This window comes from Eubalaena glacialis, chromosome 8 (assembly GCF_028564815.1).
Source record: "Eubalaena glacialis isolate mEubGla1 chromosome 8, mEubGla1.1.hap2.+ XY, whole genome shotgun sequence".
Lineage (NCBI taxonomy): Eukaryota > Metazoa > Chordata > Mammalia > Artiodactyla > Balaenidae > Eubalaena > Eubalaena glacialis.
Window position 1 is genome coordinate 13,992,248 of NC_083723.1, and position 15,196 is coordinate 14,007,443.

The 15,196-nt window shown below is 38.8% G+C and overlaps 1 protein-coding gene across 3 annotated transcripts in view; it reads right to left on the minus strand.

The window, feature by feature from the left end:
• Nucleotides 1-233: 233 nt before the first annotated feature.
• RALA (RAS like proto-oncogene A) overlaps nt 234-15,196 on the minus strand; it is a 72,161-nt gene continuing 57,198 nt past the window's right edge. For all 3 annotated transcript variants that reach the window (XM_061197573.1, XM_061197572.1, XM_061197575.1), the window contains 2 exons: nt 15,009-15,183; nt 234-2,196 (listed from right to left, as the gene is read on the minus strand). In XM_061197573.1, coding sequence (XP_061053556.1) covers nt 2,074-2,196; nt 15,009-15,183 — 298 coding nt within the window. In that variant the 3' untranslated portion in view covers nt 234-2,073. The remainder of the gene's footprint in view (nt 2,197-15,008; nt 15,184-15,196) is intronic.

Below are 15,196 nucleotides of genomic sequence, written 5' to 3' on the forward strand. Positions count from 1 at the left end.
AGTGTCTTCCGTGCAATTCTGCACATGGGGCTCCTCCATTACTGAGCCTTGATTAAACCTGAGCAATGATGATCCTGACTGAGGAAATCTGGCACAGAAATCTTCTCACACAGAAGTCCCTAAACTAATGGCTCAAAAGATTTAGTTGTAGTCAAGTCTCTGGTAAGGATGCCCAGGTTGATAAATCTGAATTTTACATGTTATATTGTAAACATCAAGTAACACCACAAACATTTAAAAAAAGAAAGTTTATTGGTCTTTAAATGGCTCAAATTGCAAATAAACCAATCGGGTAGTGGCATCAGCCTAAGACATGTGATGCATCTTTGTCATTTGGCTTCATAGCACCTCAGTACCCAGGAGAGGAAAGGTCTCAAAGCAAAGTCACAATGTTAGTGGTTAGGACCCCTGGTTAAATGAGACTGCAACAAGTACACACGGAGATCGCTGGGCCCACGGGGCCGCGCTTACATTGGTAACTTTAATTCTGCACATGGCACAGCCTATGAAAAATATGAAAGATGTACATCCCAAACCCTTTAAGGACAAATATTTAATATGACAAGCCGGATGTAATATCTAAAGAGTTCAGTTCCTAAATAGCCTATTTTTGTTAACTTTACGTACACATCTGTCACCTGGAATGCCTGAACACATCTTTGACTTGCTGAATTAGGACTGAGCAAAAAGAAAGAAAAACTTTGTTGAATCAAACTGTCCTAGTCCCATTACAAAGAAAAGAAAAATCTGACTGACAGTGGTAAATTTCCCATTGAAATTATGGCCCTCCAGCGGGCACGCCATACAGTGGGGACACAGCCTACTGTTTGGTGCCAGACATGTTTTCTGCACTATCCTCGGGTTTGGTTGTTCGATGTTAACTTCAGGAAAACGTAGAAACAGTGTTCTTCATTACGAACACAGCCTACAAATAATCCCACTAACTCCCGTACAAACTGTAACCTCGGGAATACAAATTTAGAAGTTAACAGATGGCGAGCACGACTTTTCCCAAGTGTTCTAGTGCAAAACGCGTTAGTACTGTCCACGCTTTTCCTGTGCCCTGCTCCAAGGAGATCAAAATCTTAACACATGCTCACCACTTGCAGAAAGGGATTTCCAGGGACCAGCATCTTAAAGAAAGAGGGTTCACTGAGACATAACTGGTACTGAATGCTCATAGTCTAAAATTATCTTACAAGTAGACACTGGTCCTTCATTTTAAACTACCTTACACTTAATTAAAAGCAATCAAGAAGCTCTGGAACCTTACTTTCAAGAACCAGAGTATGGCACACAGTTTAAATTTGGACAGACTCCTACCAGTAATTTCTTGAGAATCTTCTATACAAAAGTTGTCCTCCATCCTGACATATATTCTCTCACCAGGACACATGGGCAATGGGCCCATGGCAGAGTGAGGACACACCCAGAATGATGTAAGTGGGTATCTTTAGGTTTCTAAATTAAGGCATATTAAAAAATTTCCATGTACAAGTTTACACCACTTTTCTAAGTTAATCACCGGGTAATTAATGCAGGTTCACAGATGAATTACTCTCAATTGAACTATATGCAACAATCATGCCAGTAACTTTTTCTTCTATATTTTGCATAACAATGGTTAAAAAAAAGTGGTACAGTTTAACTATCATGTTCACAATTGTCATTTGTCAAGGCAGTAGAAGACCAAGACATTTTAAAATGATATAAAATTTAAGCTTTATAATAAACCAGAGGAAGTAGCCTTTCCTCCCATTGCCCACCCCCATCTCACCTCTTGAAAATAGTTCAAGAAAGACTGCCAGCAAAACACAAGTGCCCACGCTACATTCAGGACTGTGATACATGTAGGCAATTATGAAATAAGTTGAACTTTGCTTCTTGATGAAGCCACATTAATTTCTTTTTTAAGTGAATTTGACTTTCAGTGCAGTTCCAATTCATGCTTTTAGAGATACATAACAATTTCCAAAATGTTAAAGTAATTTCAGTCAATTGAGCCTTCAGTGGCAAAGCTTATAAATTATATTTCTTAGTATGGTCAAGATAAGAAAGGAGTTTGGGCTTTGATTATAAAATGCAGCATCTTTCTCTTATTCTCTTGGCTAAACTTTTCCTCTTCTTTTTCCCATTCTTTTCTTTGCTGTCTTCCATCTTTCTGGCTCGAATTTCCCTCATTAAATCAAAAAATACCTAGAAAGAAGAAAATAGGATAAATAAACCAAGTAGATCATATGTGCCTGGAATTTCTCTGAATCACAACAGTAAACCTTGGGAATATTATATGAATATTTAGGAGCCCTTGTTTGGGGAGTACAGAGAGAGGACAGCACCTAACTAAAGCCTGCTTCTCCAAGTATATTGAGAAAAATGGGAAAAATGAATTTGGTAAAATGTGTTTACATAATATAACGTAATCTTTCCATCTGAATTTTCAAGATAAAAATGAAAAAAGCACTACAAGTGAGGCTAGCTCCAAAGATATAAAACTCAATGGATTACATTTGAGTAATTTATAATTAGTAAATGTATTTTATCAATTAAATTTTAAAGTAATTTGTGTTTAATAAAATTTACATTTAATAACCTGGTTTTCAGCCCTGTTTTAAAAAACAGCTGTGGAAAATGACTGCTTCCTTTATCGTTCTGATACCAGGCACTAGAAAACAATTTTGTCTGTTGCACTATATTTGAGGATTTATCAATTCTTGTTTGATGTCTAGAAATTGGCAAGTAATGGGAGATATTTGCATAATAATTTAAAAATTACTACTGTAACAATTCAAAAGTTCAATATCAATAACAAATGTCTGAGTACACACTGAGAAGGGCCTAGAAGGATGCAGACTCACACTGTACACAAATAGTTATGAGTGTGTGAATGACTTTTATGGGTCACACTTTTGCATTCTGGATTAAAAAAATGATTACTTCTAGAATAAAACTTGATAAGACTAAAAACAAACAAATTCAAGAAAACTGAAATCATATCAAGCATCTTTTCTGACCACAATGCTTAGAAATCAACTACAAGAAAAAAACTGTAAAATAACAGAAACATGTGGAGGCTAAACAATATGCTACTAAAACAACCCATGGATCACTGAAGAAATCAAAGAGGAAAGCAAAAAATACCTAAAGACAAATAAAACGAAAGCATGTAGCAATACAAAATATATCTTGTATACAAAATATAGAAAAATCTTCAAACAACCTAATCTTACACTTAAAGCAACTAGAGAAAGAAAAACAAACAAAACCCAGTTAGTAGAAGGAAAGAAATCATAAAGATCAGAGCAGAAATAAATGAAATAGAAACAAAAAGAAACAACAGAAAAGATCAATGAAACTAAAAGCTGGTTCTCTGAAAAGATAAACAAAATTGATAAACGTTTAGCCAGACTCATCAGGAAAAAGAGGGAGAGGGTTCAAATCAATAAAATTAGAGATGAAAAAGGAGACGTTACAACTGATACCACAGAAATACAAAGGATTGTAAGAGACTACTACAAGCAACTATATGCCAGTAAAATGGACAACCTAGAAAAAATGGACAAATGCCTAGAAAGGTACAGTCTCCCAAGACTGAACCAGGAAGAAACAGAAAATATGAACAGACCACTCACAAGTACTGAAATTGAAACTGTGATGAAAAAACTCCCCACAAAAAAGTACAGGACCAGATGGCTTCACAGGCAAATTCTATCCAACATTTAGAGAAGAGTTAACACCTATCCTTCTGAAAGCATTCCAAAAAGTTGCAGAGAAAGGAACACTCCCAAACTCATTCTATGAGGCCATCATCACCCTGATATCAAAACCAGACAAAGATATCACCAAAAAAATTACAGGCCAATATCACTGATGAACATAGATGAAAAAATCCTCAACAAAATACTCAGCAAACTAAATCCAACAATACCTTAAAAAGGATCATATACCATAATCAAGTGGGATTTATCCCAGGGATGCAACGATTCTACAATATCTGCAAATCAATCAGTGTGATACACCATATTAACAAACTAAAGAATAAAAACCATATGATCATCTCAATAGATGAATCTGATCAAAAGCTTTGTCTGCAACACCGATTTATGATAAAAACTCTCCAGAAAGTGGGCCTAGAGGGAACATACCTCAACATAATAAAGGTGGTATATGACAAACCCACAGCTAACATCATACTCAATGGTGAAAAGCTGAAAGCATTTCCTCTAAGATCAGGAATGAGACAAGGATACCCACTCTTGCCATTTTTTTTCAACATAGTTTTGGAAGTCCTAGCCACAGCAATCAGAGAAGAAAAAGAAAGGGAATCCAAATTGGAAAAGAAGAAGTATCACTGTTTGCAGATGACATGATACTACACATAGAAAATCCTAAAGATGCTACAGAAAATTACTAGAGCTCATCAGTGTTCAGTAAAGTTGCAGGATACAAAATTAATACACAGAAATCTGCTGCATTTCTATACACTAACAAAGATCAGAAAGAGAAATTAAAGAAACCCATTTACCATCACGTCAAAAAGAATAAAATAGCTAGGAATAAACCTAACTAAGAAGGCAAAAGACCACAACTGCAAGAGGCTGATGAACGAAATCAAAGAGGACACAAACAGATGGAAAGATATCATTTTTCTTGGATTGGAAGCATCAATATTATCGAAATGACTCTACTACCCAAGGCAATCTACAGATTCAATGCAACCTCTATCAAATTACCAAGGGCATTTTTCACAGAACTAGAACAAAAAATCTTAAAATCTGTACAGAGACACAAAAGACCCCGAATTGCCAAAGCAATCTTGAGGAAGAAAAATGGAGCTGGAGGAATCAGACTCCCTGACTTCAGACTATACTACAAAGCTACAGTGATCAAAACAGTATGGTACTGGCACAAAAACAGAAATATAGATCAATGGAACAGGATAGAAAGCCCCGAAATAAACCCACACACCTATGGTCAATTAATCTATGACAAAGAAGGCAAGACTATACAATTGAGAAAAGACAGTCTCTTCAATAAATGGTGAAACTGGACAGCTACATGTAAAAGAAAGCAATTAAAACATTCTTTATCACCATACACAAAAATAAACTCAAAATGGATTAAAGACCTAAATGCAAGACCGGATACTATACAACTCCTAGAGGAAAACCTAGGCAGAACACTCTGACATAAATCACATCATTATCTTTTTCCATCCATCTCCTAGAGTAATGGAAATAAAAACAAAAACAAATGGGGCCTGATTAAACTTAAAAGCTTTTGCACAGCGAAAGAAACCATAAACAAAATAAAAGACAACCCACAGAATGGGAGAAAATAATTGCAAACCATGTGACCAACAGGGGATTAATCTCTAAAATTTACAAACAGCTCATGTGACTCAATATCAAAAAAACAAACAACCCAATGAAAAAATGGGCAGAAGACCTAAATAGACATTTCTCCAAAGAAGACATACAGATGGCTAAAAAGCACATGAAAAGATGCTCAACACTGCTAATTATTAGAGAAATGGAAATCAAAACTACATTGAGGTATCACCTCACACCAGTCAGAATGGCCATCATCAAAAAATCTACAAACAACAAATGCTAGAGAGGGTGTGGAGATAGGGAACTCTCCTACACTGTTGGTGGGAATGTAAATTGGTGCAGCTACTATGGAGAACAGTATGGTGGTTCCTTAAGAAACTACAAATAGAGGTACCATATGATCCAGCAATCCCACTCCTGGGCATATATCCAGAGAAAAACATGGTTCGAAAGGATACATGCACCCCAATGTTCACTGCAGCACTGTTTACAATACCCAAGACATGGAAGCAACCTAAATGTCCATCAACAGATGAATGGATAAAGATTTGGTACATATATACAATGGAATATTACTCAGCCATTAAGAAGAATGAAATAGTGCCATTTGCAGCAACATGCATGGACCTGGAGATTATTATACTAAGTCAGATAGGGAAAGACAAATATCACATGATACCGCTTAATGTGGAATCTAAAAAAATGATACAAATGAACTTATTTGCAAAAGAAAAAGACTCACAGACTTAGAGGATGAACTTATGGTTACCAGTGGGGAAGGGTGGGGGGAGGGATAGATTGGGAGTTTGGGATTGACATGTACACACTGCTAACCAACAAGGACCTCTGTATAGCACAGGGAACTCTGCTCAATACTCTATGATAAGCTAAATGGGAAAGGAATGGGAAAAAGAATAGATGCATGCATATGTATAACTAAATCACTTTGCTGTACACCTGACACTAACACAACGTAGTTAATCAACTATACTCCAATATAAAATAAAAATTAAAAGAAAAAAGAAAACAAGGACTATCAGACTAATGGGTTGAGTTAAATGGACGCAGGACCAACAGGAAAGGACATGGATAATTAAAGAAGGGGAAGACTGAGCATAAAAGCTCAGAAAGAATGCAATGTACTGAAACATGTGGCTGACAGTTCAAACCCCATGAATTCTTGCCCCACTTCCTGCAGCTTGACGGCCTGGAGACCGGGGATTTTGGAACACCTCTGCTTCAAGTCCACAGCTGACCAGCCGGGGCAGGAAGCCTCCAAACTAACTACGTGTGATTAGCAGAAAACTCCCAGTACTGCTTTCTGATGTGAATACATCACTGCAGAATGGATATTAGAAGATGGGATTTCTAATTTTAGATGAGTATTTGCAATAAACTGCAAACGAATCCCTATTGGAAACCACCAAGGTCATCTTAACTAGCAAACCCAATGGGAAACTTTTAAACTTTACATCAGCTAACTTAATGAATTAAGGTAAAGGAGGCCTTGTTTCAAATGCCAAGTGGAAGGAAATAAGTAATTAGGAGTAAGAATGAAGAATTGGTTTTGATAAACTCAGACAAATGATAATCCCAAAAGTACAGAGCTTATTCCAACTTTTTAAAAATACACTTTCAAAATTCTTCTCGCCCTCATTTCCTCCCACCCTCTTTCCTCCTGTCCCCTTCTTTCCCTTCCCCCCATTTCCCCCCCTGGCATGTACAGAATTTGACTCTTCTAATTCCAGAATAGAGATCACAGGAAATCCCTGTTCTCACGTAAATGAAAGTGAAACAAAACTAGACAGACACAGACTCAAAATGCTTAGCTCAGAATACTTACAGTTGAAAAAACATATAAAAATTATTAGAAATGACAAACATCTCTCTTAAAGCATCACAGGCCGTTAGCTTTAATTGTAAACCTTTGCCTTCACCAGTTTCTTCATTTTAAGTACTTAACAGCCCCTAGTTCACAACACAGACAATACTAAATTTTCAAAAGGATTAAAGATCTATTATAAAGGCCAACACAAAAAGGAAGCAAAAATTATACGTTAAGTGTTTTGTTTTTTACTTTTATTTTTGGCTGCGTTGGGTCTTTGTTGCTGCGCGCAGGCTTTCTCTAGTTGCAGCGAGCGGGGGCTACTCTTTGTTGCGGAGCGCGGGCTTCTCATTGTGGTGGCTTCTCTTGTTGCGGAGCATGGGCTCTAGGTGCACGAGCTTCAATAGTTGTGGCACACGGGCTCAGTAGTTGTGGCTCGCAGTCTCTAGAGCACAGGCTCAGTAGTTGTGGTGCACGGGCTTAGCTGCTGCGCGGCAGGTGGGATCTTCCCAGGCCAGGGCTTGAACCCATGTCCCCTGCATTGGCAGGCGGCTTCTTAACCACTGCATCACCAGGGAAGCCCCAGGTAAGTGTTTTTTAAGTTTAGGATGGGAGAGCTTTTCTAATGAAGCCACAGAACCCAGAAGTCTCAAAGGAAAAACACTGACAAATTTGACAACATAATCTTTAATGTTTTTTCCATGGCAAGAGGTAAAAATCAGCAAAGTTAAAAGACATGGTATGGGGACTTGCCTAGTGGCACGGTGGTTAAGAATCTGCCTGACAATGCAGGAGACACGGGTTCGAGCCCTGGTCCAGGAAGATCCCACATGCTGCAGGGCAACTAAGCCTGTGCGCCACAACTACTGAGCCTGCGCTCTAGAGCCTGTGAGCCACAACTACTGAGCCCACACTCCACAACAAGAGAAGCCACCGCAGTGAGAAGCCTGCGTACCACAACGAACAGTGGCCCCCGCTCACTGCAACTAGAGAAAGCCCACGTGCAGCAACAAAGACCCAACGCAGCCTAAATAAATAAATAAATAAGACATGGTATGGAGCAAATCAATCAGTGTGATACACCACATCAACAAATTGAATAAAAACCATATGACCATCTCAATAGATGCAGAAAAAACTTTTGATAAAATTCAGCACCCATTTATGATAAAAACTCTCCAGGAACTGGGCACAGAGGGAACATACCTCAACATAATAAAGGCTGTATATGACAAACCCACAGCTAACATCATACTCAACGGTGAAAAGCCGAAAGCATTTTCTCTAAGATAAGGAAAAAAGACAAGGATGTCCCCTCTCACCACTTTTATTCAACATAGTTTTGGAAGTCCTAGCCATGGCAATCAGATAAGAAAGAGAAAAGGGATCCAAATAGGAAAAGAAGAATTAAAACTGTCATTATTTGCAGATGACATGATACTATACATAGAAAATCCTGAAGATGTTACCAGAAAACTACAAAAGCTCATCAGTGAATTCGGTAAAGTTGCAGGATACAAAATTAATACACAGAAATCTGTTGCATTTCTATACACTAACAACGAAAGATCAGAAAGAGAAATTAAAGAAACAATCCCATTTACCATCGCATCAAAAAGAATAAAATACCTAGGAATACAACTACCTAAGGAGGCAAAAGACCTGTACTCCAAAAACTATAAGATGCTGATAAAAGAAACTGAAGACAACACAAACAGATGTAAAGATATAACGTGTTTTTGGCTCAGAAGAATCAATATTGTCAAAATGACTACACTACCCAAGGCAATCTACAGATTCAGTGCAATCTCTATCAATAGCATTTTTCACGGAACTAGAACAAAAAAATTTTTAATTTGTATGGAAACACAAAAGACCCTGATAGTCAAAGCAATCTTGAGGAAGAAAAATGGAACTGGAAGAATCAGGCTTCCTGACTTCAGACTATACTATAAAACTTCAGTAATCAAAACAGAAATATAGATCAATCAAACAGGATAGAAAGCCCAGAGATAAATTGACCATAGGTGCATGGGTTTATCTACAACAAAGGAAGCAAGACTATACAATGGAGAAAAGACAGTCTCTTCAATAAGTGGTGCTGGGAAAACTGGACAGCTACATGTAAAAGAATACAATTAGAACATTCTTTATCACCATACACAAAAATAAACTCAAAACTGATTAAAGATCTAAATGTAAGACTGGATACTATACAACTCCTAGAGGAAAACCTAGACAGAACACTCTTTGACATAAATTGCAGCAATATCTTTTTGGATCTGTCTCCTAGAGTAATGGAAATAAAAACAAAAATAAACAAATGGGACCTAATTAAACTCAAAAACTTTTGCACAGCAAAGAAAACCATAAGCAAAATGAAAAGACAACCCACAGAATGGGAGAAAATAACTGCAAACCATGTGACCAACAGGGGATTAATCTCTAAAATTTACAAACAGCTCATGTGACTCAGTATCAAAAACAAACAACCCAATGAAAAAATGGGCAGAAGATCTAAATACACATTTCTCCAAAGACATACAGACGGCCAATGGGCACATGAAAAGATGCTCAATCAACACTGCTAATTATTAGAGAAATGCAAATCAAAACTACAATGAGGTATCACCTCACCCCAGTCAGAATGGCCATCATCAAAAAGTCTACAAACAATAAATGCTGGATAGGGTGTGGAGAAAAGGGAACCCTCCTACACTGTTGGTGGGAATGTAAATTGGTGCAGCTACTATGGAGAACAGTATGGAGGTTCCTTAAGAAACTAAACACAGAGTTACCATATGATCCTGTAATCCTACTCCTGGGTATATATCTGGAGAAAACCATAATTCAAAAAGATACGTGCACCCCAATGTTCATCGCAGCACCATTTACAATAGCCAAGTCATGGAAGCAACCTAAATGTTCACTGACAGACGAATGGATAAAGAAGATGTGATATATATGTGTACACACACACACACACAGAGGAATATTACTCAGCCATAAAAAAGAATGAGGGCTTCCCTGGTGGCACAGTGGTTAAGAATCTGCCTGCCAGTGCAGGGGACACGGGTTCGAGCCCTGGTCTGGGAGGATCCCACATGCCGTGGAGCGACTGGGCCCATGAGCCACAACTACTGAGCCTGTGCGTCTGGAGCCTGTGCTCCGCAACGGGAGAGGCCGCGACAGTGAGAGGCCCACGCACCGCGATGAAGGGTGGCCCCCGCTCGCCGCAACTGGAGAAAGCCCGCACACAGAAACGAAGACCCAACACAGCCAAAAATAAATTAATTAATTAAAAAAAAAAAAAAAAGAATGAAAGAATGCCATGTGCAGCAACATGGATGGACCTAGAGATTGTCATACTAAGTGAAGTAAGCCAGACAAACATAAATATCATATAATATCACTTCTATGTGGAATCTAAAAAAAAAAAAAGATACAAATGAACTTATTTCCAAAAAAGAAAGAGACTCACAGACACAGAAAACAAACTTATGGTTACCAAAGGGGAAGGGGTGACAGAGAGATAAATTAGGAGATTGGGATTAACATATACACACTACTATACATAAAATAGATAACCAGAAACAGTGCTCAGAGCTTTCTGAGATGCTCTATGCAGTTATAATCCTCAAATTTGGCTCGAATAAAAATTTCTATTTCTTTTGTAGGAAAAAAAAAAGACAACTAACAAGGACCTACTGTATAGCACAGGGAACTATACTCAATATTTTGGAATAACCTATAAGGGAGAAGAATCTGGAAAAGAATATACATGTGTATAACTGAATCATTCTGCTGTACACCTGAAACTAACATGATATTGTAAATCAACTATACATTAAAAAAAAAAAGATAAAAAAAGATATGGTATGCATTAGGAGACACTGTCCACAACGGATATAGTGGACAAAGGGTTAATGTCCTTAATATAAAGCAGGCTTATGAATCAAAAAGATAAACCCCCCATTAGATCAATGGGCAGGAGAAAGTAATTTCAGCATTCCCAGAAGATCTACAAACGGCCAATGAATCAACTACAAGATGCCCAGCCTCAGTAGTAATCAGGAAACACAAAAGAAATGATTTCCCCATCTTGTTGGCGACATTTAAAGGCTCCTTTAATTGGTACTGACAGGTAGTGGGGAAAGGGTTTCCTCACACTCTGTTGGTGGGAGTGTAAGGCAGCCTCTCTGGAGGGTGACTTGTCAGTAAAATTTAAAATGCACCCTTGCTTTTAGTCTTGTGTGTGTGCACGTGCACACAGTTCACTGTACTATGTTTGTAATAGCACTGAAGACAATCTAAATGTCACTGATAGGCTTTTTTCATAATTCAGCCATTTTCCGAACTATGGAACATTTTGTAGATTTTAAAAAGAATGTGGTACGTCTATATGCAACGACATGGAAAGCACTACAAGATCTATTTGTTGTGAAATTTAAAAAGCCACAGAAATACACTATACATACACATATACACACACACAAATCCTATTTATACAGGTGGAAAACAAGCAGATACAAACTTTCTCTTAGATTCTTTTTTTTTTTCCCCTTAGATTCTGTATGCCTGTCTTTAAATGCAGGTAAATGTCTGGAAAGATACACACGTGTTAGCAGTGGTTACCTACAGGTAAAGGAGGTGAGTGGAATCTGGGTGAATGACAGACTCACTTTTCCTCCTTATACTTTTCCTCTGTATCACGAATTTTTCTTTATACAATGAGCATACGTTCGTGTATTACTTGTATAAAGAAAAAAATTAAAAACATTTTCAAAAACAAGACACATTTCTAACAAAATTCTTTCCCCAACATAAAATTGGCTCTCTTGACATAATAAATCATACTTTCATTTTGACATCTACTTGCCTAATTTCTTTCCATTTCCCCCAAGACGTTCCTTAAAATTAAGAGCAACCTTGGAGTTGCGATTTAAAGAGCCAGAGCATTGAGCTAGAAGGGTACTACAGGGCCATCAGGTGACCTGGCACCCAGTGAGGACCCAAGCAGCTTTCCCAGATGGTCCTCTAGCCTCTGAGTGATTCCTCTGTGACAGGCCAGGCCTCAGCTCAACAATTCTGATGGTCATGAAGCTTTTTCACAGGGTAGTTTTAAAACCTGCTTCTTTGAAACTTCTACCCAGTGGTCTATCTGGAATCCTGATAAGGATAAGGCATGCGCGTTTAAAGTCTTGTGGGAGCTAGTATTTGTTTTCTGTGACAACACAAGATACCTCTCAATTTAATAGAAGGAGACAATGTTAACACTTAATCCTGGAAAATCTGATCAGACTTCTGGTAGTGGATGACACACAACATGGGAGATGCCACAGGTATTCCAACCATTGTTTTAAGTAAAATAGAGAGGGAAGAACATTGGCTCCAGAGCCGGCCACAGCCAGAGCCAGCAGATGCCACTATGGCAGCAACATGGTGACCTTGAGCCAGGTGTGTAATCTCTCCACACCTCCGTTTCCTCATCTAAAAAGGCGCCATGAGAGGAGTATCTATGCTTCATAGGGTTAAAGATGAAACAGTGAGAGCTCGCCACAGTGCCTGGCTCTTGCAAGCACTAAAGAGTATTTGCTCTTATAACTATGTATTACATCATTGCCTCAGCAAACAAACCGAAAAAACAAAAAACAAATATAATCCAAACGTAACCAAATTTAAGAAACTGAAGAGTTGCTGCAAGTTACTTTTCCTTAGCCACTGAGGTACTTTATCTGGTAGCCACTCTTCAGGACACAGCAGTGAAAAATGCATCTGTCTGTGACTTAGTTCTCTGGTGGCAACCACAGGTACTAGAATCTTACATATTCCCCTGATATATACATACATGTGTGCTTGTGTGTGTCTGAGTGTGTTTCAAACACAGATGGCAGCAAACTACAGACACTGTTCTGTACTTTGCTTTTTCATTTACTGATGTTGAAGGTCATTCCATATCAGCACATCTAGCTCTACCTTCATTTCTTTTCAACAGTTGTACAGTATTCCATTATATGGACGCACCATAATTTAAAGCAGTCTGTTACTGGACACTTGGATATTTCCCGTCTTTTGCTTCTACAAATAATGCTTCAATGACTATTGCTGAACATACACTTATGCATGGATGTATAATTTTATCCGTATAATTTTTAGAACTTGGATTGTTGGGGTCATAATTTTGATAGATAATTGCCAAACTGCCCTTCCATGAACATATGAGAGTTCCTCTTTTTCCCATACTCCTGTCAACAGTATTATTATCAACCTTCTTGCTTTTTTCCAATTGACAGGTAAAAAAAGGTCATTATATTTTAAAATTGCACTTCCTTTTTTATAAGTAAGACTCATAAGCGCCTCTTTGCAAGTTTAAACGCGATTTGCATTTCTTTTCTGTGACAGGGCTATCTGTTTTTCGACCGTTATTTTCCCATTGGGTTGTTGGTCTTTTTCCTACTGTCTGGTGATATCTCTGACAATGCACACTACCGTATTTTCCCAGGGCCTCTGATGCCAGCAGGTGACACTACAGGACTGCTTCAAGCCTCAGAGCTTGGACAGTTATTGCTCCCCACTCCCCTTAGATCACGAAGGTTTGTTCTATAACCTGCTCAAGACATCAAACAGGAGGAAACAAAGTATACATATGCTATGACAGTCTTCATTGGTGCCTTTCAAAACCCCAAACATGCTGAACCTTAAACTATATTTCATTAGTACTTTAAAAAACATTTGCCGTAACTTTAGAGGAAACTGGTCTACTCAGTAGAAATCTTATAGCAATTTGTACAGATGTCTTGGACTTACAGGAATCTGACCGTGTGACTAAAAAGAAATTAATCAGTTTAAGACAGTAATAACACTGTCTTAAAACCTACAGTAAACAAGCAGAAAGAATCTCTAAATTTTTAACATCATGATTTCTGGATCAGGGGTGCGAATCTACAGGCACAGCAGACCAGCTCACAAGCACCTGCGGCCACCTAGGGCAGTTACTCCAAGTGTGCCGCGCCGCCCCGTCTGCACACCCAGGAGCTAGCTAGACAGGCAAATTCTTAGGTCTCACCCCAGACCAAGTGAATCAAAATCTCTGGGGAAGACCCAGGAATCTGTGTTTATCAGGCTCTATAGGCAATCCTCCTGCACGTTAGTTTTTGAGAGGCGCGCAGTAGAGCCTAGATACGCGGGGGCTGAAAGGGCCCCGCCTGGAGGGCTCTCAGAACCTGCGCTGCCCCAACGCAACCGGCAGGCTTCCTAAATACTGATGATGGCGTCCCGCAGCAGGATGAAAGGCACCTGGGAAGGCTTCTAGAAACGAGGTAAGGGTGTTCTTCACCTGGTCTCCAGGAAGGGCCAATCTGAACACAGTGTGAAGATGAGGGGAGAGGGCACAGGAGCTCCCCTTCCACTTGGGGGAGAACAGAGGCTGAGGGTGGGGAAGGCAGCTGTGGTGACAGATTTCAAAATCCCCTCCCCTGGGTCTGGGAGAACTTAAGTGAGGCTGGGCAGGTGTCAGCTCAGAGGACTTACATAGTTCCTTCTAGATTCTCCAGCCAATCAGGATAAGGAAAAAAAACAAAAAGGGATTCAGGTCAGGAATCTGTCACTGCTTTGAAAAAAAAAAAGGTACATCTAGCTGCAGTGACTCATGTTTTAACGCCTCTCGGGAACCTAAGGACAAAGTGAAGTAAGAAATTCCTAACACGTTGTACTTGAGCATTCAGGGCCGATAAAAAATCAACACGTATTAAATCTCTATTCGAAAGTCTCATAGAATCTCTAGACTAAACAGAGCCGAGTTAAAGCAAATCAACCTATTTTTAACATGACGTGGTAGTAGAGCCACCTTTTACCTTGTCAACATTAGCTCGCGTTTTAGCAGACGTTTCCACGTAGTTAACATTCCACTGATCGGCTCTGGTTTTTGCCTCTTCTACAGAAACCTGCCTCTTATCTTCCAAATCTGATTTGTTTCCAACGAGCAGAAACGGAACATTCTCATCTTCCTTTACTCTTAAAATCTGCTCCCTGGATAAGAGAA